General features: G+C 37.8%; 1 protein-coding gene across 1 annotated transcript in view; it reads left to right on the top strand.

The window, feature by feature from the left end:
• The window catches only part of dpy (fibrillin-like protein dumpy), a 99,041-nt gene that overhangs the window by 57,193 nt on the left and 15,095 nt on the right, over positions 1-26,753 (top strand). Inside the window, exons 61-110 of the mRNA XM_089698681.1 lie at positions 27-335; positions 420-722; positions 803-1,441; positions 1,530-1,841; positions 2,148-2,483; positions 2,562-3,167; positions 3,282-3,905; positions 4,240-4,548; positions 4,637-4,966; positions 5,161-5,460; positions 5,647-5,952; positions 6,034-6,672; positions 6,784-7,098; positions 7,201-7,527; positions 7,618-7,911; positions 8,006-8,311; positions 8,391-9,023; positions 9,123-9,443; positions 9,548-9,871; positions 9,963-10,265; positions 10,376-10,684; positions 10,792-11,421; positions 11,635-11,949; positions 12,028-12,357; positions 12,442-12,741; positions 12,833-13,138; positions 13,238-13,873; positions 13,979-14,608; positions 14,696-15,010; positions 15,895-16,824; positions 16,911-17,225; positions 17,321-17,656; positions 17,744-18,043; positions 18,128-18,433; positions 18,530-19,162; positions 19,252-19,563; positions 19,657-19,986; positions 20,074-20,373; positions 20,467-20,769; positions 20,857-21,495; positions 21,579-21,878; positions 21,990-22,322; positions 22,419-22,718; positions 22,808-23,116; positions 23,312-23,953; positions 24,033-24,662; positions 24,820-25,122; positions 25,225-25,521; positions 25,611-26,264; positions 26,355-26,663. Of these exons, the coding sequence (XP_089554807.1) occupies positions 27-335; positions 420-722; positions 803-1,441; positions 1,530-1,841; positions 2,148-2,483; positions 2,562-3,167; positions 3,282-3,905; positions 4,240-4,548; positions 4,637-4,966; positions 5,161-5,460; positions 5,647-5,952; positions 6,034-6,672; positions 6,784-7,098; positions 7,201-7,527; positions 7,618-7,911; positions 8,006-8,311; positions 8,391-9,023; positions 9,123-9,443; positions 9,548-9,871; positions 9,963-10,265; positions 10,376-10,684; positions 10,792-11,421; positions 11,635-11,949; positions 12,028-12,357; positions 12,442-12,741; positions 12,833-13,138; positions 13,238-13,873; positions 13,979-14,608; positions 14,696-15,010; positions 15,895-16,824; positions 16,911-17,225; positions 17,321-17,656; positions 17,744-18,043; positions 18,128-18,433; positions 18,530-19,162; positions 19,252-19,563; positions 19,657-19,986; positions 20,074-20,373; positions 20,467-20,769; positions 20,857-21,495; positions 21,579-21,878; positions 21,990-22,322; positions 22,419-22,718; positions 22,808-23,116; positions 23,312-23,953; positions 24,033-24,662; positions 24,820-25,122; positions 25,225-25,521; positions 25,611-26,264; positions 26,355-26,663 (20,388 nt within the window). The remainder of the gene's footprint in view (positions 1-26; positions 336-419; positions 723-802; positions 1,442-1,529; positions 1,842-2,147; positions 2,484-2,561; positions 3,168-3,281; positions 3,906-4,239; positions 4,549-4,636; positions 4,967-5,160; positions 5,461-5,646; positions 5,953-6,033; positions 6,673-6,783; positions 7,099-7,200; positions 7,528-7,617; positions 7,912-8,005; positions 8,312-8,390; positions 9,024-9,122; positions 9,444-9,547; positions 9,872-9,962; positions 10,266-10,375; positions 10,685-10,791; positions 11,422-11,634; positions 11,950-12,027; positions 12,358-12,441; positions 12,742-12,832; positions 13,139-13,237; positions 13,874-13,978; positions 14,609-14,695; positions 15,011-15,894; positions 16,825-16,910; positions 17,226-17,320; positions 17,657-17,743; positions 18,044-18,127; positions 18,434-18,529; positions 19,163-19,251; positions 19,564-19,656; positions 19,987-20,073; positions 20,374-20,466; positions 20,770-20,856; positions 21,496-21,578; positions 21,879-21,989; positions 22,323-22,418; positions 22,719-22,807; positions 23,117-23,311; positions 23,954-24,032; positions 24,663-24,819; positions 25,123-25,224; positions 25,522-25,610; positions 26,265-26,354; positions 26,664-26,753) is intronic.

Here is a 26,753-nt window from a genome sequence, read left to right as displayed (position 1 = left end):
ATTTAAACAAGTAATTATGTTTTTAGATGTTGTCGTGCCTACTCCGAGTGACCCTTGTCATCCAAACCCTTGTGGATCGAATGCAAATTGTGTCAATGGAATTTGCACATGTCTTGCAGATTACCATGGTGATCCATATTTTGGATGCCGACCTGAATGTGTGCATAATTCAGATTGTCCCCGTGATAAAGGTTGTCGAAGGAATAAGTGTATTGATCCATGTATTGGAACTTGTGGTCAAAATGCTATTTGTGAAGTAAACAATCATATTCCAATGTGTTCCTGTCCACGTGGAATGAGTGGGAATGCCTTTGTCGAATGTCGAGCCATGGCTGGTGAGATTTGTATTCTTCTTGATAATAATACAAACGAAAACTATAAATAGATATATAACTAAAAGCTGATGTTTGTTTTTCCAGTAAATAATCAAAACCCATGCAATCCATCACCTTGTGGACCAAACAGCCAGTGTCAACAGTCACACGGCCAAGCTGTGTGTTCTTGCCTCCCTGGTTACCGTGGAAGTCCTCCCAATTGCAGACCCGAATGCGTAGTAAGCTTAGAATGCCCTCTAAATGCAGCTTGTCAAAATCAAAAGTGTATAAATCCTTGTGAAGGCGCCTGCGGAATAGCGGCCGTATGTGACGTAATAAGTCATAATCCTATTTGTACGTGTCCGCCTTCATTCTCCGGAGATCCCTTCATAAAATGTGATCTTGTTGGTAAGTGTATATACTTGAAATTTATTTATGTTTTTTGTAAAATTGGTATACATAGTATAATGAAACTATATATTTTTCAGTACGGGAACCGATACAAATAAATCCATGTGAACCAACACCTTGTGGACCTCACTCAACTTGTAGGAACACGAATGATAGTCCAGTTTGTGCATGCCTTAATGGTTATAAGGGAACTCCACCAAATTGCAGACCAGAATGTATCAGTAACAGCGAATGTAACGATAACTTGGCTTGTATCAACCAAAAATGTTCAGACCCTTGTGTTGGTAGTTGCGGTATAAACGCAGAATGTAGAGTAGTCAGTCATTCTCCGATGTGTATCTGTCAATCTGGATACACAGGAGATCCATTTTCGCACTGTAGTTTGGAAATATTATCTCAACCAAGTGAGGTTTTACATCCATGTAGCCCAAATCCTTGCGGAGCAAACGCCATATGTCGCGAACAGAATGGAATAGGCGCTTGTCAATGCTTAAGCGACCACACAGGTAATCCATACGAAGGATGTCGGCCAGAGTGTGTGGTTGATTCTGATTGCCCTCTGAATAAGGCTTGCTCAGGAATGAAATGCATAGACCCATGTCCAGGAACGTGTGGTGTAAATGCTTTCTGCCAAATAAACAATCATTTGCCAAATTGCATTTGCCAGTCAGGTTATACAGGAAATCCATTTAGTCACTGTAATATACTTCAAGAACGTAAGTATTGTTTCATGTGTACCATGATAATTATAGCTTAAGTACTTAATCTGGATGTATTAACGATTTATTTCCGTTTTTATTTTAGCGCAAATTTTGGAAAAAGATCCATGTAATCCTAGTCCGTGTGGTGCTAATAGTCAATGTAAAGAAGTAAACGGTCAAGCTACGTGCTCATGTTTGCCCTTATTCGTTGGATCACCGCCGTACTGCCGCCCTGAATGCGTAGTGAGCTCAGAATGTCCGTCCAATTTAGCCTGCATGAACCAAAAATGTTCGGATCCTTGTATTGACAGCTGTGGTGAAGGTGCAAACTGTAATGTGATCAACCATAGTCCGATTTGTGTTTGTAAACAAGGATTAACGGGAAATCCATTTACAAGATGTTATCCCATGATAAGTAAGTTATGATTTTTTAACTATATTTATAACGCAAAGGTTTTTTTCCTCGGTGCGAACTGCGAACTATATAATACAATTTAATATCGATTTTAATCATTATTATAAATCGCATGTATTTTTTCTTGTTGTGAAATAAAATATGTCTTAAATATGATTAAAAAAATTTCCAAAAGCTTGACACCGGAAAGCAATAAATATTATGTACACTGTTAGCTGAATTTTCGAACGTAATTTCAATACAGACATTTTCATAAATACTAATTAATTTTTTGACGATTTTATATTAAATTCTTAAATCTTTCAGTATCTTCTCGGCCAGAAAAACCAATTAGTGTCGATCCCTGTTCATCAGCACCATGCGGCTTATATGCGATCTGCCGTAATATTGGAGGAGCACCCTCATGTGCATGTGAAACAAATTATATCGGTACTCCGCCAAATTGCAGACCAGAGTGTACAATTAATTCTGAGTGTCCAAGCAATCAAGCGTGTATCAATGAAAAATGTCAAGATCCATGTCTGGGCGCTTGTGGATTCAATGCCCAATGTTCTGTATTCAATCATATCGCACAGTGTAGGTGTTTGGATCAATACACGGGAGACGCATTTGTGCAATGCTATCCTGAACTTCAAAAAGATGGTGTGTACAATTGATCGTAGTATTACAATAATATTTTGTCCATAATGTAGGTATTTTTAATGCCGTTTATATTTACAGAATTGCCCGAACTTGATGCATGTAACCCAAATCCATGTGGGCCAAACGCTGAGTGTAATGATGGAAAATGCACATGTGTGCAAGAATACCAGGGTGATCCGTACTTCGGGTGTAGACCAGAATGTCTTACCAGCAGTGATTGTCCACACAATAAGGCGTGTTTCAAAAGCAAATGTGTAAATCCTTGTGAAAATACATGTGGACGTCAAGCTATATGTAATGTAATTAATCACGTTCCAATGTGTACTTGTTTACCAAACCATTCTGGTAATGCATTTGTTGAATGCAGACCTGTAGTGATGATCGAAAATATAAATCCTTGCAACCCATCGCCATGCGGTCCTAATAGTCAGTGTCGTGAAGTTAATGGTCAAGCAATTTGTACATGTTTACCTGGATATAAGGATGCACCTCCGACTTGTAGACCTGAATGTGTAACTAGCGCTGAATGCGCACTCAACAAAGCTTGTTCTGGTCAAAAATGTATAGATCCATGCAAAGGAAATTGTGGAATTGGGGCAGTATGTCAAGTGATAAACCACAACCCTATATGCTCATGTCCATCAGGTTTAACTGGTGACCCCTTTAGCAGATGTTTACTGAAGGGTAAGAGTTAATACAACTTTTAAATTAAATTAGATTATAAAAAAATTAATAATAATAAATAACTAGTTTACCTGATCTATATTCAAAAATATTAAATTAACATGTTTTTTTTAGATATCGAGGAACCCATTTATATTAATCCATGTCATCCCTCTCCATGTGGACCCAATGCAGATTGCAAAGAAATTAATGGTTCGCCATCATGTGCGTGCCGTGACGAATACATAGGAACTCCACCAAATTGCAGACCAGAATGCATTTCTAATTCAGAATGTCCCAATGAACTCGCGTGTATAAATGAAAAATGTAAAGATCCTTGTCCTGGATCATGTGGTTCAGGTGCTGAATGCAAAGTTGTGAGCCATGCACCTCAATGTTACTGTTCACAAGGATATACTGGTGACGCATTTATCTCGTGTAACTTGATTGACATTCCCCTTACCCCATGTTCACCATCACCATGTGGGCCGAACGCTATATGTAAAGAACTTAGGGGAGCAGGATCATGTGTATGTTTATCAGAATACGTTGGAAATCCATACGAAGGATGTCGCCCTGAATGTGTTGTTAATTCTGACTGTGCTATAAACTTAGCTTGCATTCAAAACAAGTGTAAAAATCCTTGTACGAATATTTGTGGCCGAAATGCAATTTGTAATGTTGTAAACCATACTCCAAAATGCGAGTGTTTGCCTGGATTAATTGGTAGTCCATATCAAGAGTGCATAGAGAAACATGGTTCGTATATACTTATGTATTTATATATTTTTTTAAATCTCTGTTGTTATAAATAATAAGTTGTTGCAAATATCAAATAAGGATATGAGAATTTTTTTAATACGAACGTAGTTCTGAAATCATTTGCGATACGAACATTTTTTCAATTTATTTCGATGTTTTGGGGTAAACAGTATGTTTTCACGTTAACTGTTCTATTTTAAAACATTAAAATTCGTAGTATTGTTGGAATAGGAACACTACAATTTTTGTGTCAGCTTCGAATTGTCTGTTGAGAACTTTCGACTATGGCTTCTTTAGATGTAGAAATACATTCATTAATAATTTTTTTCAGAAGATGAATTAATCCAAAGGGATCCTTGTTCACCGTCGCCATGTGGTCCTAACAGCATTTGTAAAGTATCAAATAATCAAGCTGTGTGCACTTGTAAAGCAAATTATTTGGGTACACCCCCATCCTGTAGACCGGAATGTCTCATAAGTTCAGAATGTTCACAACATCAAGCTTGCATTAATGAGAAATGCAGGGATCCATGTGTTGGAGTATGCGGAATTAACGCTGAATGCAAAGTAATAAACCATAGTCCAATATGCTCATGTGCGACCCAATCAACAGGAGATCCATTCATTAGATGCTATAGAGGTGATGTTTTTATCCCATATGTATATAATATTTACATTTAAACAAACATGGACAAATGAAATTAACGTGTGTTGTATATATTTCACAGTTGAAGCAGAAGCAGTTGTAGTTCCCACAAATCCATGCGTGCCTTCACCTTGTGGTCCATTTTCGCAATGCCGTGATATAAATGGTGTACCGTCATGTTCTTGTTCGCCACAATATATAGGAAGTCCACCAAATTGTAGACCAGAGTGTACAATTAATACGGATTGTGTCAGTGACAAAGCCTGTATTAATGAAAGATGTGTAGACCCATGCCCTGGCTCCTGCGGATTAAATGCTGAATGTCGAGTACAAAATCACATATCCATTTGTACCTGCATCGACGGCTATATTGGGGATCCGTTCCAAAGCTGCTATATAAAACCGCAAAAAGGTAAATAAAATGTTTTCAATATTTCAGAACTAAAAATTTTGAAATATTTTTTAGCGTATTCAAATAAACAAATCATGCAATAAGTTTTGTAATATTAATTATAATTCGATTTCACATCATATTATTTTATTGAGTTAACATTTATATTCAGACAAACTTTAATTTAGGGAATTAAAAATTGCTGTCATTTTCAGATGTAACGTTAAACAATCCATGCAATCCATCCCCATGTGGAATGAATGCAATATGTAATAATGGTATTTGCACGTGCCTTCCTGAATATAATGGCGATCCATACTTCGGTTGTCGCCCCGAATGTACAATAAGCTCTGAGTGCAGTATGGACAAGGCTTGTGTAAGGAACAAATGTGTAAATCCGTGCAATAATACTTGCGGTATAAATGCTGTTTGTGATGTCATTAAACATATGGCGATTTGTACTTGTCCACCTAAAATGACTGGAAATGCATTTTTGCGATGTTCTCCAATACAAGGTTTGTTATTAAATATTTAAGTAAATAAATCAGTATTAAATAAATAAGTAAATAATTTTTGTGGTTACGTAGATATTATAAAATTGACAGTAAAAAGGATTTAACTGCTCAAAATAAAATACATATTGAATTATTTGCATTGTGAATTTTTTTTAATATATTTTTGTTTCAATGTTTACTTTGCAGAATCTTTGGTCACGAATCCGTGTCAACCTAGTCCATGTGGTCCCTATAGTCGTTGCTCAGAACGTAATCAACAGGCTATATGCTCTTGTATGCCTGGATATAACGGAGCACCGCCTTCCTGTCGCCCAGAATGTGTTTCCAGTTCCGACTGCACTTTAGATAAAGCTTGTAGCAATCAAAAATGCATAAATCCATGTGTAGGGACATGTGGAGTAGAAGCCAAGTGCCAAGTTATAAATCATAATCCTATTTGTACGTGCCCGCCTAAATACACTGGTGATCCATTTACACGATGCATTAATATACGTAAGTTGTTTTCAATTTCATGTACATTAAACAGTTCTTATGTATATCTTATCTTTTCATGACATAATATATATTTCGCAGCATTATCGGAGCCGACCATCGCAGTAAATCCATGTCAGCCATCGCCCTGTGGCCCCAACTCAATCTGCCAAGTATCAGCGACTGGAACAGCTACATGTCAATGTCAACCAGAATTTTTAGGTGCCCCACCTAATTGTCGGCCTGAGTGCATTTCCAACAGTGAATGTACTTCGTCGTTGGCTTGTATTAACAGAAAATGTCTAAATCCATGTAACCAAGCATGTGGTTCAAATGCTGAGTGTCGCGTTGTTAGTCATACAGCCATTTGTATTTGTCCTGAAGGATATAAGGGCGATCCATCTGTGCAATGTACATTAAATGCACTTGCTGTAATTGAACAATCCAATCCATGTTCACCATCTCCATGCGGACCAAATGCCGAATGTATCGAACGAGGTACTACGGGAGCATGTGTATGCCTGAAAGGCTATTTCGGTGATCCTTATGAAGGATGTCGACCAGAGTGTGTTGTGAATTCAGATTGTCCAAGTAATAAAGCATGTTCGAGGAATAAATGCGTCGATCCATGTCCTGGTACTTGTGCTATAAATGCAGAATGTCAAGTTGTTAATCACTCCCCATTGTGCACATGTCCACCACAATTTTCGGGCGATCCATTCCAGCATTGCGCACTCATGCGTAAGTAATTTAAACATTTTAAAGTGAACCTTACTTACTAGACTTACAAACTTTACAACTTGTTACACATATATCAGTAAGGATACTTTGTAATCTTATTTTATTTTTTAGATCGTGAAGAGGAGAAATCAGATCCGTGCAATCCTTCACCATGCGGACCGAATAGTCAATGTAGAGTATCAAATGGTCAGAGTGTTTGTTCATGTATGCCAGAATATTTTGGATCTCCTCCAAACTGCCGTCCGGAATGCGTTATAAACTCAGAGTGTCCCGCAGACAAAGCGTGTAAGAATTATAAATGTCAGTCATCATGTCCTGGACCTTGTGGTCAAAATACAAATTGCAAGATGATTAATCATAGTCCAATGTGTACATGTTTACCATCGTACACAGGAGATCCTTTCTCGGCCTGTTATAGAGTTATCGGTAAGTTTCGCTTTTATAAAATAAAATAAAAAAGTTTTTTTTTGTAATTTTTTGGGTCTTTGTTTGTTTATTTAAGTATTCGTTTTTTTTTTAATACCTCAGCTCCATTAGAAGTTCAGCCAGAAGTCGATCCCTGTGTTCCATCACCTTGTGGTCCAAATTCGCAATGCAGGAATTTGAACGGTCTTCCGTCCTGTTCATGCTTACCAAAATACGAAGGAAGTCCACCAAATTGCAGATCAGAATGTATAATAAATGAAGACTGTGCTTGCAACATGGCTTGCATTAATCAAAAGTGTAAGGATCCATGCCCTGGATCTTGTGGGATAAATGCTAAATGTTTTGTGAGAAACCATGTGTCGATATGTAATTGTGAGGAAGGCTTTACAGGGAATGCATTTACACAATGTATTCCTATGCCACAAAACGGTATGAAAAAATTTACATTAATTTCTATTTTGTACATTTCTTTTAATAGTGTATTCAATTTTCTTATTCAAAATATTTCCTTTTTTACAGTTGAAATTGATTTATGTAATCCATCACCCTGTGGAACAAACGCGTTGTGTAATGATGGAAAATGCACTTGTCTTGCTGAATTCCATGGCGATCCATATATTGGTTGTCGACCTGAATGTACACTTAGCACTGACTGTGCGCGTGACAAAGCTTGCATAAACAATAAATGCCAAGATCCTTGCCCTGGAACATGCGCTTCAAATGCTAAATGCAATGTTATTAACCATGTGCCGATGTGTAGTTGCCCGGATCGAATGCAAGGAAATGCGTTTATTGAATGTTATCCATTATCAGGTGAGAACATCTATACATTCGAGTTTAGATCAGCAACATATTAATTATATTATATTATTTATAATTATGAACGAATGTCATTTGTTTGTTTTAGAACCTATAAATATAAATCCATGTCAACCGTCTCCATGTGGTCCCAATAGCCAATGCAGGGTAGTCAATAGTCAACCTGTATGTTCTTGCGCTCCAAATTTCATTGGCAGTCCACCAGCCTGCCGCCCTGAATGTACAATTAGTGCAGAGTGCCCGTTGGATCAAGCTTGCACTAATCAACGATGCGTAAACCCATGTATAGGTGCTTGTGGAGTTACAGCTGAGTGCAAAGTAGTCAACCATAATCCAATATGTACTTGTCCTAGCGCATACTCAGGAGACCCATTCACACGCTGTTATAGACTTCGTACGTATTATTTCTTTTGATTGAATTTTATTTTAGAAAATTTTGTTTTCATGAATCTAAATAGATGTGTTTATTTTAGCTGAAAAAGCGCCAATTTCTGATAACGTGTGTTCTCCGTCACCATGTGGACCCAATTCAATATGTAAAATTATAAATGAAGTTCCATCATGCACCTGCCTAGAAAATTATCAAGGTCAACCTCCATATTGCAGGCCAGAATGTACAAGTAATGAAGAATGTTCTGTACAAATGGCTTGCGTTAATATGAAATGCATTAATCCGTGTGAAGGTGCGTGTGGAATTAACGCAGAGTGTAAGGTCGTCAGTCATTCGCCAAACTGTATGTGTACGTATGGACATACAGGAGATCCGTTTATCAATTGTGTGTTAGAACCATTGCGAGAACAAATAAATTCCAATCCATGCACACCATCTCCGTGTGGATTTAATGCTATATGCAAAGAAAAGAATAATGCTGGTTCTTGCACTTGTATTGAAAGCTATATTGGAAATCCTTACGAGGGTTGTCGTCCGGAATGTGTAGTGAATACGGACTGTCCCAACGATAAGGCTTGCACTAATAACAAGTGCGTTGATCCTTGTCCAGGCAGTTGTGGATCGAATGCTGTATGTCAAGTTGTTAATCATGCGTCTTTATGCACATGTATTAATGGCTACACAGGAGACCCTTTCAGAAATTGTGTTTATCAAGGTAATGAAATACTTGCTATAATATTTATTATAAGAAAATTCATTAAATCTCCTGTCGTGTTAATATTTGTAAATATTTGTAATAATATTTGTTTTTCAGAATCGGCACCGCCATTATTACCCACTGATGTCTGTTATCCATCACCGTGTGGTCCAAATAGCCAATGCAAAGTTGTGAACAATCAAGCAATTTGTTCGTGCTTGAAGGAATATGTTGGAATTCCTCCAAACTGCCGACCTGAATGCGTTGCTAATTCAGATTGTCCTCGTGAAAATGCTTGCATAAATAACAAATGTGTTAATCCATGTGTGAACGCATGTGGTGTTAATTCCAATTGTAAAGTGATCAATCACAGTCCTATATGTTCATGCAAACATTCTTATGTAGGAGACCCCTTCACGATTTGCAGTCTAGCTCCTGGTGAGTAAAATATTGCATTTAATTTTTGTATTCAATTATTTTTCAAAGAAATGTAATGTTCTTAATATTTTCATGACTTTATTGAACTTGTTATTTGTTTTCAGTTGCATCGCCTCAAGAAACAACCGATCCTTGTGTACCATCACCTTGTGGACCTAACTCTGTTTGTCGTAGCGTTGGATCTTCACCATCATGTTCTTGTATGCCAGAATTTATCGGAAGTCCACCCAATTGTAGACCCGAATGTACAATACATGCCGACTGTCCCAGTGACCGGGCTTGTATTAACTCTAAATGTCAAGATCCTTGTTCGGGCTCCTGTGGCTTGTCTGCATCGTGTCATGTGCTTAATCACATTCCCATCTGTTCTTGTCTCACGGGTTTCATTGGTGATCCGTTCACGAGCTGTAGACCGCAACCATTACAAGGTAAATTATAAACACTTGAGCGATACATCAAATTTTATATTTTTTATATAATTGAAATCTTAATTTACAATACTTCATTTATTTTTCTCAGTTGAAGCAGCGGTGACTGATGCATGCACAAATGTTCGATGTGGATCAAATGCAGAGTGCATTAATGGTCATTGTCAGTGCTTAAAAGACTATCATGGCGACCCTTACTTTAATTGCAGACCAGAGTGTGTATATAGCACCGATTGCGAACAAAACAAGGCTTGTAGCCAAAAAAAATGTATTGACCCATGTATAAACGCATGTGGACAAAACGCAAATTGTCAGGTCGTAAATCATATTCCCATGTGTAGTTGTAGCACTGGTTATACTGGAAATGCATTTATTGCATGTAATCAAATTAAAGGTATGTAAAATTAATTCGTAGTTTATTACAAAATTTACTATTAATAACAACATAAACATTATTAATTTAATATTATAAAAGTTATTAATGTGCCTGTGTATTTATTTCAGTTCAAGCAATTGAAAATCCTTGCAATACAGCCATATGCGGACCAAATAGCCAATGCAGAGTTGTAAACAACCAAGCTGTTTGTTCATGTCTACCTACCTACTTGGGTGTACCACCAGCGTGTAGACCTGAATGTACAGGAAACGCCGAGTGTCCTTTGGACAAAGCCTGCATGAATCAAAAATGTATAAACCCATGCTTTGGAGCTTGTGGAATAAGAGCAACATGTGAAGTTGTTAACCATAATCCTGTCTGTGCTTGCCAAGAAAAATACACAGGCGATCCATTCGTAGAGTGTCACCTTCCTCTGAGTGAGTATGATATAATAACATTAATTAAATTCAATTGCTATATTAATTAAAATTATATATATCATAATTAACATTATATTTTATTCATAAAAATAATATCTCTGCAGATACACCTCAAGAGGTTATTGTCCCATGCCAACCTTCACCATGTGGTCCAAATGCAATTTGCCAAGAAAACAATGGCATTCCCTCTTGTAGTTGTTTGCCAGAATTTAAAGGAGAGCCACCATATTGTAGACCAGAATGTATAAGTAACAGTGAATGTTCACCGCATTTAGCTTGTATGAATCAAAAATGTAAAGACCCATGCGTACAGGTTTGTGGAGAAAATGCCGAATGTCATGTGGTAAGCCACTCCGCTATGTGTGTCTGTCCACAAGGTTATGCTGGCGATCCGTTTACGAGGTGTTCTGTGCATACTACTGTTGAAATTTTAACACCATGTTTCCCGTCGCCTTGCGGACCAAACGCAGCATGTAGAGAACAAAATAATGTAGGCTCTTGCACCTGCAATGAGGGCTACTTTGGCAATCCATATGAAGGATGTCGACCTGAATGTGTTCGTGATTCTGATTGTCCTGAAAACCGGGCTTGTGTGGGTAATAAATGCCAAGATCCTTGTCCAGGTTCCTGCGGAATAAACGCAGAATGTTTAACAGTAAACCATTTACCTACATGTATCTGTGCTAATGGTTATACAGGCGATCCAAGGCGGCGATGCAATATTGTACAATACTGTAAGTATATAATGTTATTATCATTTAAAAATAAAATTCTAATGTCGCTGTAACTAGTTTTTTGTTCCATATATTATATTAAACTATTTTAGACATGGATGCTCAAGTACAAATGCCTATTTATTTTGTAGTAAAAGAAAAAAATAATAAATCATTTATTGCTTGTCTTATATAAAAAATCATATTGAAAAATACCATTTTTTTTTATTACAGCTCTATCTGTACAGACCACTAATGTGTGTCAACCCAATCCTTGTGGACCATACAGTCAATGTAAGAATATTAATAACCAGGCAATATGCAGTTGTTTACCTAACTATATTGGTGAACCACCCGTATGCAGACCAGAATGTACATATAATTCTGATTGTTCTGAAGATAAATCGTGCGTTAATCAAAAGTGTATCGATCCATGTCCCAAGACATGCGGATTAAGAGCCGAATGCCGTGTAATTCACCATAACCCTATTTGTAGTTGCCAATCAGGTTTTACTGGAGATCCATTCACTAGATGTTATAAAAAACCAGGTATGATATTATATTTTAACCTTTTTATTTTAACCTAAGATTGGATGTTTGTTTATTTTTTTGTTTATTTTATTTCAGTGCCATTGCCACAGCGAGATGAAATCAAAGATCCGTGCCTTCCTTCGCCATGTGGTGCGAATGCAATCTGTCAGGTCATCAACGGTCAAGCTTCGTGTTCTTGTACCACAGGATATATCGGTAGTCCACCTAACTGCCGGCCAGAATGTGTTTCTAATGAAGATTGTATTAGTTCTCTTGCCTGTATAAATGAAAAATGCCGAGATCCCTGTCCCGGTTCCTGTGGTTCTAATGCACAATGTATGGTCATTAAACATTTAGCCATTTGTACATGTTTCGAAGGCTATAAAGGTGATCCATTCACAAGATGCGAATTGCAGCCTTTGCAAGGTAAATATTCTTTGTAGATATAAAAGTTTACCTTATTAAAATTTATTTCAGATTATTTTTACTATAATAAATATTGTATTGCAGAACCGGTCGAAGCTGATTTATGTAACCCATCACCATGTGGATCAAATGCAATATGTGACAATGGAGAGTGTTCATGTCTTCCTGATTATCACGGTGACCCGTACATCAGCTGTAGACCTGAATGTACAACAAGCGCAGATTGCCAAAGGCAACAAATATGCCTCAATAAAAAATGTCACAATCCTTGTCCGGATACTTGTGGTCTTAACGCCATTTGTGAGGTTATCAACCATATTCCAATGTGCAGTTGTCCCACAGGATATACCGGCAATGCTTTTGTTACTTGTAATGCCATTCAAGGTAAACTGCTTATTTTTATTATGGAAACATATCCGTATAAAAAAATATAAATATTTGAAAATTGTTTACTAATGGGAATACTTTTTTTCAGCGTTTACACCAACGAATCCGTGCTATCCAAGTCCCTGTGGACCAAACAGCCAGTGTCGTGAAATAAATAAAGTTGCCGTTTGTTCATGTTTACCAGAGTATTTAGGAAACCCGCCAACATGTAGACCAGAATGTACAACTAGTGCTGAATGCCCATTGAACAAGGCTTGTAACAATCATAAATGCATTAATCCATGTGTAGGTTCATGCGGACTCAACGCTTTGTGCGATGTTATTAATCATAATCCAATATGCACATGTCCAAATGATTTCATTGGGGATCCATTCAGCAGATGTCTTCCGAAACGTCAGTACCTTTTAATATATTCACTTTTCTTTTCTTATTTAAGAGTTTTCTTATATTTTTGTACTATTATCATTATAATAATTGGACTGTTTTTTTCAGCGCTTGAAATACGTCCACAAACTGATCCTTGTACTCCTTCGCCTTGTGGACCAAATTCGATCTGTCAGAATGGACAAGAATCTCCTTCGTGTTCCTGTATGCCGAATTTCATTGGATCGCCACCAAATTGTCGCCCTGAATGTACAAGTAACAGTGAATGTCCAAATAATATGGCATGTATAAATAATAAATGCAATGATCCATGTGTGGGTTCTTGCGGTTCATATGCTGAATGTCGTGTTGTAAGCCATACACCAAACTGTATGTGTCCCCAAGGATATGTTGGCGATCCATTCGTTTCTTGCGAAATTAACAGCGTTCAAGCCATAGAACAGCTAACACCATGTTCTCCTTCTCCATGTGGAACCAACGCTATTTGCAAACAACGCAATAATATTGGCTCTTGCATTTGTTTGTCTGGCTATTTTGGAAATCCTTACGAAGGTTGTCGACCAGAGTGTATAGTCAACACGGATTGCCCGTCCGACAAAGTTTGTCAGCAAAATAAATGCCAAGATCCATGTCCTGGAACTTGTGGTAGAAATGCACAATGTCACGCTGTCAACCACGCTCCAATATGCACATGTAACCCTGGATACACAGGAGATCCATTTAAAAATTGTGTTTACAAGCAAGGTAAATTCGAATTTATTTTATAATTTTTTAAATTATTTAATTTTCAGTTCCTTTTTATGTAATGTTTAATGTGTGGTTTTGTATGTGAAAATATTTTGATTTCAGAAATTGAAGTTGCTACTGATCCATGCTCTCCTTCGCCTTGTGGTCCAAATAGTATTTGTAAATACAAAAATGAACAAGTGATATGCAGTTGTATTCCCGAATATAGAGGTTCACCTCCGAATTGTAGACCTGAATGTGTTGTCAGCGCTGAATGCCCTTCTGATAAAGCATGTATCGCGCAGAAATGTACTGATCCTTGTATTGGTCAGTGTGGTCAAAACACAAAATGTCGCAGTATAAACCATAGTCCGATATGTTCTTGCAAAGATGACTTCACCGGTGATCCATTTAGCCGATGTTACCCAATTATTTTAAAGGATATTGAAGAACCTTCGAAGAATCCATGTTTACCATCGCCCTGTGGACCATTTAGTCAGTGCTTAGAAATAGGAAGCATACCTACATGTACCTGCTTACCAGACTTTATTGGTGCCCCACCTAATTGTAGACCAGAGTGTGTGATAAACTCTGATTGTTCCAGCAATTTAGCTTGTATAAATCAGAAATGTAAAGATCCTTGTCCTGGATCATGCGGTGTAAATGCACAATGTATAGTCAAAAATCACACTCCCATTTGTAGTTGCCTTGTGAACTTTGTTGGAGATGCATTTACCGAATGTAAACCACAAGGTACGTTATATTCTTTAGTTAATAATAATAATTACACTATCAATCATTCATAACCATTAATTAATATATTTATATTTTAATGTTTAGTTGCAGATGTAATAGAAGAAACGATAGATCCGTGCAATCCCTCACCATGTGGACCTAACGCCATTTGCGATAATGGTGAATGTTCATGTTTGCCCGACTACTACGGGGATCCTTTCTTTGAATGTCGTCCAGAATGTACACTTAGTTCTGATTGTGATAAAAATAGGGCATGTTATAAAAATAAATGTGTGGATCCTTGTAAAGCGCAAGTTTGTGCTTCGAATGCTATTTGTGAAGTCATTAACCATGTACCGATGTGCAGATGTCCACCAAATATGATTGGAAATGCTTTCATACAATGCTCAACAATTGAAAGTAAGTTTAATTTTATTAAATAAAAAAATATTTTAGGCCGGGTCCACATTTGTAGCATCTTGACGTATCACGATCAGTCGTATCGTATCGAGTATTTGTATCATAAATATGGACGCTCATTTGTCCATGTCGTATTATAAAGGCGTATCTTGAAAAAAAACGCGTCCATACTTATCAAATGCTGTATCATGTCAGTGTATCGGTGGCAATGGACGCTCCAGTTTTCTTCCGATCCTCATATCTTTTCCTGATACGCGTTTCTCTCTGCGTACCTTCCTTCAATTTCATCCAAAGGACGTTGTAACTCTTCCTCCAACTCGTCCCAAGCGTCTTTCTTCAACACTTTGTTGAAGTAATTCTTGTGCTTGGGATCCCTTAACACTTCTTTTCTTTTATAGGCGTCGATTAGTTTTATAAAACTTTCGTTATCCCAGCTCATCTTCAATGTTTACTCCTCTTTCACAAAACACGAAATGGCGGGAACACAGGCAATGATCGCGTATCAATTGCATTCACGTCCAAACTTGATCGATACGATGTGTATCCTCTTTGATGATGCGGAAAAACCGACACACGATGGTTCGCGGTGTATCACGTATATCGTATCGTAATACAGTATCAAAATACGTCCATACCACCGATCGTGATACGCGTATCAGATACGAGGTGTATCATGATACACGGTTAGTGCGGATCGGGCCGTATCAGATACGGCGTGTATCATCAACGGGTATCATCTTGCGTCCAAACTAGCGATCATGATACGCGCCGAGGCCACGCAACGGAGATACGATACACCGAAATGCTACAAATGTGGACCCGGCCTTATATTTAAGTACATACTTACTCATTTGAATTATAACAAAAAAAATGTTTCGTTTCAGTTGTTAATCGGCAGCCTTGTAGTCCTTCTCCTTGTGGTCCTAACAGCCAATGTCGCGATATAAATGGGCAAGCTATTTGTTCTTGCTTGGAAGGATTTATTGGACTACCGCCCTCCTGCAGACCTGAGTGTGCTGTAAGCTCTGATTGTTCTCCTGATGAAGCATGTACAAATAGCAAATGTATTAAGCCATGTCTAGGCGCTTGTGGTATAGGCGCTAAGTGCCAAGTTATCAATCATAATCCTATTTGCTCATGCCCGTCATCGTATACCGGAAATCCATTCATAAGATGTGTCTTACAAACATTTACACCTGAACGTCAAGACCCATGTATTCCATCACCATGTGGCCCTAATTCTATTTGCAAGGTAGTTTCGGAATCGCCAATCTGTACCTGTCAGCAAGGTTACTTTGGAAAACCCCCACACTGTAAACCAGAATGCATAACTAATTCTGAGTGTTCCACACATCTTGCATGCATAAATGAGAAATGTGTTGATCCTTGTATTGGATCATGTGGTTTAAATGCAGTTTGCCATGTTATCAGCCACTCACCGTCATGTTTCTGTTCACCTGAATTTACTGGAGATCCATTTAGAGAATGTCGAAAATCTGAAATAGTACAAGAAATTTTGACCCCATGTCAACCATCCCCATGTGGTGCGAATGCAATTTGTAAGGAACTCAACGATGCAGGTTCTTGTACTTGTTTGCCTGAATATTATGGCAATCCTTATGAAGGTTGCGGACCTGAATGTATTGTCAATACCGACTGTCCATCAAACAAGGCTTGTTTACAAAATAAATGCCAAGATCCTTGTCCAGGTTCTTGTGCAACGAATGCTATTTGTCAAGTTGTGAATCACGCACCATCGTGTTCTTGTCCACAAGGACACACAGGAGATCCATTCCGACATTGCTGGATACAAAGTAAGTTTAATTAATTAACATACTATAAAGTATTTTTAACAATTTAAAGTGTTTATTTTGTCACTTGATTCTAATTTAACTTTCAGGAGAACAAGATATTACAGTAAATGTTTGCAGTCCTTCACCATGTGGTCCTAATAGTAGATGCCAAGAAGTAAATAAACAGGCTGTGTGCTCATGTTTACCAGACTTTATAGGTGTTCCACCTGGCTGTCATCCTGAATGCGTTATAAGCTCTGAATGTTCAAAAAATAAAGCTTGCTTAAACAAAAAATGTGTTGATCCTTGTATCGACGCCTGTGGACTGAATGCGGAGTGCAGAGTAATTAACCACAGTCCCATTTGTTATTGTAAATCACTTTATACAGGTGACCCGTTCTCTAAGTGCACTCCATTACCACGTAAGTAATATTTCATATTCATAAATAATATATTATGTACTTGAATTTATAAAAGTGATATACCGAAATAACTAAACTTAAAAATATTTTTACAGCTCCTGTCGCAAACGCTGTTTTAGAACCATATAGTAATCCATGTCTGCCGTCACCTTGTGGACCAAATGCAATATGTCGAGATTTTGGAAACATACCTTCTTGTACATGTATGGATAATTATATTGGTAACCCGCCAAATTGTCGACCAGAGTGTACGCTGAACTCTGAATGTCCAACATCTCAAGCATGTATTCAACAAAAATGTAGAGATCCATGTCAAGGGTCATGTGGTATTAATGCATTATGTACTGTTTCGCGACATACACCTATCTGCACGTGCCCCGATGGCTATGTTGGTGACGCATTTACTGCTTGTAATCCGAGATTACAACCTGGTATGTTGATCAATTCATTGTATTGTTTTAAAAGACATTTATATGTAAATTCTGAATATTCATATTATATTTCCATATTCTTTACAGAATACGATACGACAGATAGCTGTAACCCATCGCCTTGTGGGACAAACGCAATATGTACGGATGGAAAGTGTTCTTGTGTTCATGATTATCAAGGTGACCCATACGTAGGTTGCCGTCCAGAATGTGTACTGAGCACTGATTGCAATCGAAATATGGCATGTGTCAAGAATAAATGTGTTAATCCTTGTTTAAATACATGTGCACCAACTGCTGTTTGTGAAGTTATTAATCACGTACCTATGTGCAGTTGTTCCCATGGTATGACTGGTAATGCCTTCTATGGATGTGAAAAAATACAAGGTATAATAAAATAAAATAATATATTTAGTGGGATAATAATATTAACGCAGACGTAATTGTTATTAATGACAAAAATTTATTTAGTTCCAGTCGTAACCAACCCTTGCCTTCCATCTCCTTGTGGACCAAATAGTCAGTGCCGAGAAATTAATGGACAAGCAGTTTGTACGTGTATTATTGGCTATATTGGCAGTCCTCCACTATGTCGACCGGAATGTGTAGTCAGTTCAGACTGCCCTCTTAATAAAGCGTGCAGTAATCAAAAATGCATTGACCCATGCAAAGGATCTTGTGGAGCTGAAGCAATATGTCAAGTTGTAAAGCATAATCCTATCTGTTCTTGCCCTCCAAAACACACTGGAGATCCATTTGTACGGTGTATTCCCTATAGTAAGTAAAATATTATAATTATAGCGTTAAGTAATTAATATTTATTCCGACGAATAATCAACAAATATAATATGCTTAATGTATGTTTACTTTTAGGGCCACAGTTACTAGATGTTTCACCGTGTACGCCGTCGCCCTGTGGACCTAATGCCATTTGTAAGGAAGTAGCTGGAGCTCCATCGTGTGCTTGCTTACCGGACTTCTTTGGCTCACCACCTTATTGTAAACCAGAATGTAGCAGCAACAGTGAATGTCCAAGTGACAAAGCATGTATAAATCAAAAATGTGTAGATCCTTGCTTAGGTGCATGTGGTTCTAATGCAGAATGCAAAACAATCAGCCATTCACCTATGTGTTTCTGTAGATTAGGATATGTTGGTGACCCATTTATAAATTGCAACATCCAAAGAGAACAAATACAAGAACAATCTTCACCTTGTATGCCATCACCTTGTGGATCTAATGCTATTTGTAAGGAATATAATTCGGCCGGTTCTTGTTCTTGCTTACCTAATTACATCGGAAATCCTTACGAAGGATGTCGACCGGAATGTACAATAAATTCGGATTGTACACCAGATAAAAGTTGCATTCGTAATAAATGTCAAGACCCCTGCCCTGGTACGTGTGCACCAAATGCGATCTGCACTGTTGTAAACCATCTTCCATCGTGTTACTGTCCTTCTGGATATACAGGTGATTCGTATCAGCAGTGCGTCATTATAAAAGGTACGCAAAGATGCATTTTAAATTAACGTGTTTATTTAGGTTAATAAAATTGGTAATGAATTAAAACGCATATGCATTTTTTTTTTCAGAAAAAGAAATGGAACCGGTGACGCCATGTGTTCCAAATCCTTGTGGACCAAATAGTATTTGTCGTGCGGTAAACGACCAAAGCGTATGCTCTTGCATGCCTCAATATACTGGATCACCTCCAGGTTGCCGCCCTGAATGTACTATTAGTTCTGAATGTCCTGTAGATAAAGCATGTATAAATCTAAAATGTACCAATCCATGTCCTGGTCATTGCGGATTTAACGCTGAGTGTAGAGTTATAGCTCACAGTCCAATATGCTCTTGCAAATCTCAGTACACTGGTGATCCATTTACACGATGCTATTTACAAAGTAAGTTTTTGAATAAATTATACATAAAATAGTAATTTTGCTTTATAATCACGCTTTTAGGTTTTAATTATTTTTTATTTTATTTTATTCTAGTACCCGTACAGGATACTCCACAAAGAGACCCGTGTCTACCCAATCCATGTGGCGAAAATTCTATTTGTCGTAATAATAATGGTATGCCAGTATGCAGTTGTATGCCAGATTTCCAGGGAGCACCACCGAATTGTAGACCAGAATGTGCAATTAACCAGGATTGTCCATCTAACAAAGCATGCATCAATATGAAATGCATTGATCCCTGCCCTGGTAGTTGCGGAATAAATGCTCAATGTACAGTATTCAACCATTTCCCCGCATGTACATGTCAACAAGGTTTAACTGGTGATCCATTCACCCGCTGCTATGTTATAGAACCAATAAAAGGTAGGTAACGTAGTGATTGATTATTCGAAACTACATAATACATTTATCTCTAAAATTTATAAATTTATATTTTTTCTCAATTTTTAGAAGAACAACAACCAGATCCCTGTTACCCGAGTCCTTGTGGATTCAATGCTCAATGTTCAAATGGCATTTGCATTTGTATTGACGAATATTTTGGCGATCCTTACTCCGGTTGTAAACCTGAATGTATCACAAGTATGGAATGTTCAACAGATAAAGTATGTTCTAGAAACAAATGCATAAATCCTTGTCCTGATATGTGTGCGCCAAGTGCTGAATGCAACGTTTACAATCACATTCCCATTTGTACATGTCCTATTGGAACATCTGGTAATGCATTTGTCGAATGTCATAAAACTGAAAGTAAGTACTTTTCAGATGTTCCGTGCGTGATTGGCATAAGCCATAAAATAAAAATTTATTTATCATTAATATTGACAATTTTTTTTTTTGTAGTTTCTGAAGTCAAACCGTGCAATCCGAATCCATGTGGACCTAATAGTCAGTGTCGAGCTATAAATAATCAAGCTATATGCTCTTGTTTGCCAACCTATATTGGAAGTCCACCTTCTTGTCGTCCAGAATGTACAATAAGTGCCGAATGCCCCTCCAATCAGGCCTGTAACAACTATAAATGTATAAATCCTTGCATCGGAAGTTGCGGTTATGAAGCTAGATGTGAAGTAATAAATCACAATCCTATATGTTCATGTCCACCGCAATATACAGGCGATCCATTTTCACACTGTGCACCTACCGGTAAGTACTTTTTTTTTACTTTCAATCGATTGAATTAAGTAAGTATGTTACTGCATAATTTAATAATATTTAATTTTTATGTTTTAGTTTCGGAACCATTACCACCTGTAGATCCTTGTACACCTTCACCGTGTGGGCCTCATTCAATTTGCAAGGTTATAGGCGAGGCACCTTCATGTACATGTATGCCAGATTATGAAGGAGCGCCACCAAATTGTCATCCTGAATGCATAAGTAACTCAGAATGCTCTACAAATCTAGTTTGTATAAATCAAAAATGCAAGGATCCTTGCCCAGGCAGCTGTGGTTACAATGCTGATTGCGTCGTAATAAGTCATGGTTTAATCTGCACTTGTCCTTATGGACAAACAGGAGATCCATTTGTGTCCTGTAATCCTATAAGAGATTCCATAATAGAATACAATTCACCCTGTGAACCTTCCCCGTGTGGACTGAATGCTCAGTGCAATGAAAGAAACGGTGCAGGTTCTTGTAAATGTTTAGAGTCATATATCGGCAATCCCTATGAAGCATGTCGCCCCGAATGTGTATTGAACAGCGATTGCAATCCAACATTAGCTTGCATTCAAAATAAATGCAGAGACCCTTGCCCTGGCACCTGTGCACCGAATGGTATTTGTCAAGTTGTGAATCATATACCTTCTTGCTATTGTCCACTTGGATTTTCTGGTGATCCATACACATTCTGTAAAGAGAAAATCGAAGGTATGTAAAATGTAGCTATTTTATTATACTTATTTTACTTTTTATTTAAAATATCTGACTTCTCATATTTTGCTAACTTTCAGATGTCAAGGTAACACCTTGTACACCATCACCATGCGGACCTAACAGTCTGTGTCGAGAAATAAATTCACAGGCAATTTGTACTTGCTTAGAAAACTACGTCGGTGCTCCTCCTTCCTGTCGTCCAGAATGTACAATAAACAGCGAATGTCCAAGTGACAAAGCATGTATTAATCGTAAATGTGTTGATCCGTGCCAAGGACAATGTGGCAGGAACTCTAATTGTAGAGTTATAAATCATAACCCAATATGCTCGTGCCAGGAACAATATACTGGAGATCCTTTCTCATATTGTATGCCAGGTATATTACATAACAAACCACAAATCATTAAGAAATATCTTAACTGACTCGAACTTGGAATAATTTTTATTTGTTGCTTTGTATATTAATGTATTTTTTTTTTGTTTTTAGTTCCTTTGTCGGTTCCACAACTTGAAGCCCAAAGAAACCCTTGTATACCATCACCATGTGGACCGAATGCACAATGTCAAGAACATAATGGCAACGTTAGATGTACTTGTCTTGCAAATTATATTGGAACTCCTCCTAGGTGTCGACCGGAATGCACATTAAGCTCAGAATGTAATGCTGATAATGCTTGTATAAATAACAAATGTAGAGACCCATGTCCTGGAGCCTGTGGGCTTAATGCGGAATGTAATGTCAATAATCACTTACCTATCTGTGCGTGCATTCCTGGATATACAGGCGATCCGTTCACTCGATGCGATTTTAAATTGGAAGGTAATGTATATATTTTTCTTATTATGAAGCATTTCAATAATAAAGTAAATTTTACATTAAGTATGACGCAAAAATTACTAAATATTCTTTTTTTAGAACCCGTTACAAGTGATCCTTGTTCATCATCTCCCTGCGGGGCTAATGCGGTATGCAATAACGGAGAGTGCTCTTGTCTTCCTGAATATTATGGAGATCCCTATGTTGGATGCAAACCAGAATGTATTCTGAATTCTGATTGTCCTCGCAATAAGGCTTGTATAAACAACAAATGTATGGATCCTTGTGCAAATACATGTGGAATGAACGCAACTTGCGATGTAATCAATCATATACCGGCCTGTTCTTGTCCACGCGGCACCAGCGGTGATCCTTTCAATTATTGCTCCATAATCAGAGGTAATTCACGCACAAATAATTCACAAAGTTTTCGTAATGTTGTTATTTAGCATAGGTTATAGGTATTTATTTTACTGATTTATTTGCAGAAGTTTACACACCTACCGATTTGTGCAATCCATCGCCATGTGGCCCATACAGTCAATGCAGAGAGATAAATGGTCATGCTGTATGTGTATGTGTACGAGGCTATATAGGTTCACCACCGAACTGCCGTCCTGAATGTATACTCAGCTCCGATTGTCCATTAAATCAGGCCTGCTCCAACCAGAAATGTATCGATCCATGCCCAGGCGCCTGTGGCCAGCACACAAATTGCATGGTCATTAATCATAATCCAGTGTGTACTTGTCTGCGTGGATATTCAGGAGATCCATTCTCTGCTTGCCAACCGATTCGTAAGTTTCTTATCTTAATAAATACAACTGTGTTTATTTTTTTTTATATCTTACAGTACAAAATTGTTTTAATAATTGACATAGTTAATTATCTCAATTTCAAAATTCTATAATTTATTAAAGAGATTTTTAAAATAATTAGTCTTTCATATTTTATGTTATGCACCCGTGTTTTAATATACGTTATCATTACAGAATCTTCACCACCTATTCGAGTAAACCCATGTCTGCCATCGCCATGTGGGCCTAATTCACAATGTGTCGAGGTTGGAGATCAAGCTGACTGTAAATGTTTGCCTGAGTTTATTGGTTCACCACCTGCATGTCGCCCAGAATGTACAAGCAATACTGAATGTTCCTCTGACATGGCGTGCATTAATAGAAAATGTCACAACCCATGCGCGGGTGCTTGTGGTATAAACGCCGATTGTAGAGTTGTCAGTCATACGCCGATATGCTTGTGTCAAAATGGCTATATTGGCGATCCCTTCCTTCAATGCACTTTACAATCAGAACCAACTATTATAGAACGACCGACGCCGTGTGTGCCTTCTCCTTGTGGAAGCAACACTGAATGTAGAGAACAAGATAACGTTGGATCTTGCGTTTGCCTTCCGGGCTATTTCGGTGATCCATATGTTTCCTGTAAACCTGAATGCTTAATTAATTCAGACTGTCCGTCGAATCAGGCCTGTCAACAAAATAAGTGTATTGACCCATGTCCTGGAACTTGTGGAATTAATGCTCAATGCTATGTTACTAACCACATACCAAGCTGTGTCTGCCCCGAGCAACATTTTGGAGATCCGTATAAAATATGCTCATATAAATCTCACAGTAAGTTATATTATCGACATTAGTTTAACATATTTTTAAGAAAGTACTGTTAAACTAATAATAAAATTTCTTTTTGCAGCTGAAATAGTGGATCCATGTAACCCATCACCTTGTGGACCGAATAGCTTATGTAACGCTCGGGATAATGTTGCTGTTTGTTCATGTCAACCGGGCTATCAAAGCTCACCGCCTACATGTAGACCTGAATGTTTAAGTAATTCGGAATGCCCACTTGATAAAGTGTGCGAAAACCAAAAATGTGTATCACCGTGTCCCCGCGGATGTGGAATTAATTCAGATTGTCGGGTTATAAATCACAATCCAATATGTTCGTGTAAAAACGGATACACGGGAGATCCTTTCTCAGTTTGTATTGTACTTGATATTGAACCAGTTTTAAGTGCACCGACAGATCCTTGTCTACCTTCTCCTTGTGGATTAAATTCTGAATGCCGCGACGTGGGAGGTATACCATCCTGTTCTTGTAAAACTGGATTCCTTGGAAGCCCACCAAATTGCAGACCAGAATGTATAGTTAACACAGATTGTAGCAGCGATAGAGCTTGTTTGAATATGAAGTGTCAAGATCCTTGTCAGGGCTCATGTGGCTTCAACGCAATCTGTAATGTTGTTAATCACGTACCAGTTTGTTTATGCCCGCAAGGTTACAGAGGAGATCCTTTCACATCGTGCATAATTAAAATTGAAGGTAAAGTTTGGGGTACCCAATTTATTTATTTTGATAATTTTTAGCGTATTTTTGTATCCAATGTTATTTTAGTTATCATAAAAAGAAAAAAAAATAACAATGTAAGAAGCCATTCACCATTTAGTTTTCAAACTAAAATTCAGTTTATATTTTTTAGAACAACCACAAAAACAAGACCCCTGCAATCCTTCGCCATGTGGTCCAAACGCCCTTTGCAACAACGGAGAGTGCACATGTCTGCCAGAATATACAGGAGATCCCTATTTCGGTTGTCGACCAGAGTGCGTGCTCAGTACCGACTGCCCCCTCGACAAAACTTGTCTACGTTCTAAATGTGTGAATCCATGCATTAATATGTGCGGACTGGGCGCTGAGTGCAATGTTTACAATCACGTTGCAGTATGTAGTTGCCCAACTGGTATGACTGGTGATGCCTTTACACAGTGCTTGAAAATTGACAGTACGTATTTATAAAAAATATTCTCATACAATATAATATAATATATTTAATTTTTAGTAATTCTTTAATGAAAAACTGTTTATCAAATAAATTCATTTTCAGAACCGTCGAGTAGACCATGTGAAGCTTCTCCTTGTGGCCCTAACAGTATTTGCAGAGATTCTAGTGGACAAGCAATATGTGCATGCATACAAGGTTATGTGGGAAACCCGCCTAATTGTAGACCAGAATGTATACAAAGCACTGATTGTCCACTATCTTTAGCTTGTATAAATATGAAGTGTCAAGATCCATGTCCAGGATCATGTGCCCCCAATGCGGATTGTAAAGTTATCAATCACAATCCTGTATGTTCTTGCCCGCCAAGATATACAGGCTCGCCGTTTACACATTGTTTTGGTAAAAACTCTATTTTATTAGCGCATCTTTCAATTTTGAAAAGCATTTATTATTCTAAAGTATTAATTGTTTGTTTTTGTTTATTTTAGTTCAAAAATTAGAGGAGCCAATTAAAAATCCATGCGTTCCTTCACCATGTGGACCAAACAGTGCTTGCTCAGTGACAAATACTGGTGATTCACATATTTGTTCCTGTCAACCCACTTTCGAAGGAACACCGCCTAACTGCCGCCGTGAATGCACATCAAGTGATGAATGCTCAGCAGATAAAGCCTGCATAAATTACAAATGTAAAGACCCGTGCGTGGGTTCTTGTGGAACAAATACAAAATGCACGGTGCGGCTTCACACAGCAATGTGCACATGTGAAGAGGGTTACAGTGGTGATCCTTTCTTATCATGCTATCAAATACCACAGAAATTGGAGCCAACAGATCCTTGCAACCCATCACCTTGTGGAGCAAACAGCTACTGTAGAGTATCAACTTCTGGAGTTGCTGCTTGTAGTTGTCATGAAGGATATTTCGGAAATCCTTATGAAGGATGTCGCCCTGAATGTGTAGTTAACAGTGATTGTCCATACAATAAGGCATGTCTAAAGAATAAATGTCAAGATCCCTGTCCAGGTGTCTGCGGTTCAACGGCAATTTGTCAAGTTGTAAACCACTTACCGTCATGCTCATGTTCTCCTGGTTATACAGGAAATCCATATTCCTACTGCCACATTATAATTAAAGAAGAAGGTAGGTTTCTAATTTTGTTTCAAATAAGTTCTGTTATCAATATTTTTCATAAAAGTCAGATTTATCTCATTTCTTTATATGTTATTTTAGAAACTACGTCTCGCGACCCATGTGTGCCAAATCCTTGTGGAAGTAACACTGTATGTAAAAGTAACAATGGCCTTGCGTCTTGTTCCTGCTTACCAGAATATTTCGGTGTACCGCCTAACTGTCGACCAGAATGTACAGTAAGCTCTGAATGCCCGTCGACTAAAAGTTGCGTTCAACAAAAATGTGTAGACCCATGTATTAATGTATGTGGTCAAAACGCCGAGTGCAGAGTGGTAAACCATGCTCCCATTTGCTCATGTCGACAAGGATATGAAGGAGATCCATTCATAAGATGCGCGCTTCTTCCAAGTAAGTTCTATACAATTCACATTAAAACTTGTACTAAGTAAAATAAACAGCTCGTATTTAATATTCTTGCGTTAGCTAATTTATATACGT

The sequence above is a fragment of the Colias philodice genome, chromosome 9, assembly GCF_061535455.1.
Source record: "Colias philodice isolate Cphi_HAF_F1 chromosome 9, ilColPhil1 Martin Lab GWU primary, whole genome shotgun sequence".
Classification (NCBI taxonomy): domain Eukaryota; kingdom Metazoa; phylum Arthropoda; class Insecta; order Lepidoptera; family Pieridae; genus Colias; species Colias philodice.
The sequence above is the reverse complement of the archived record's forward strand: the minus strand, read 5'-3'. Positions and strand labels throughout refer to the sequence as shown.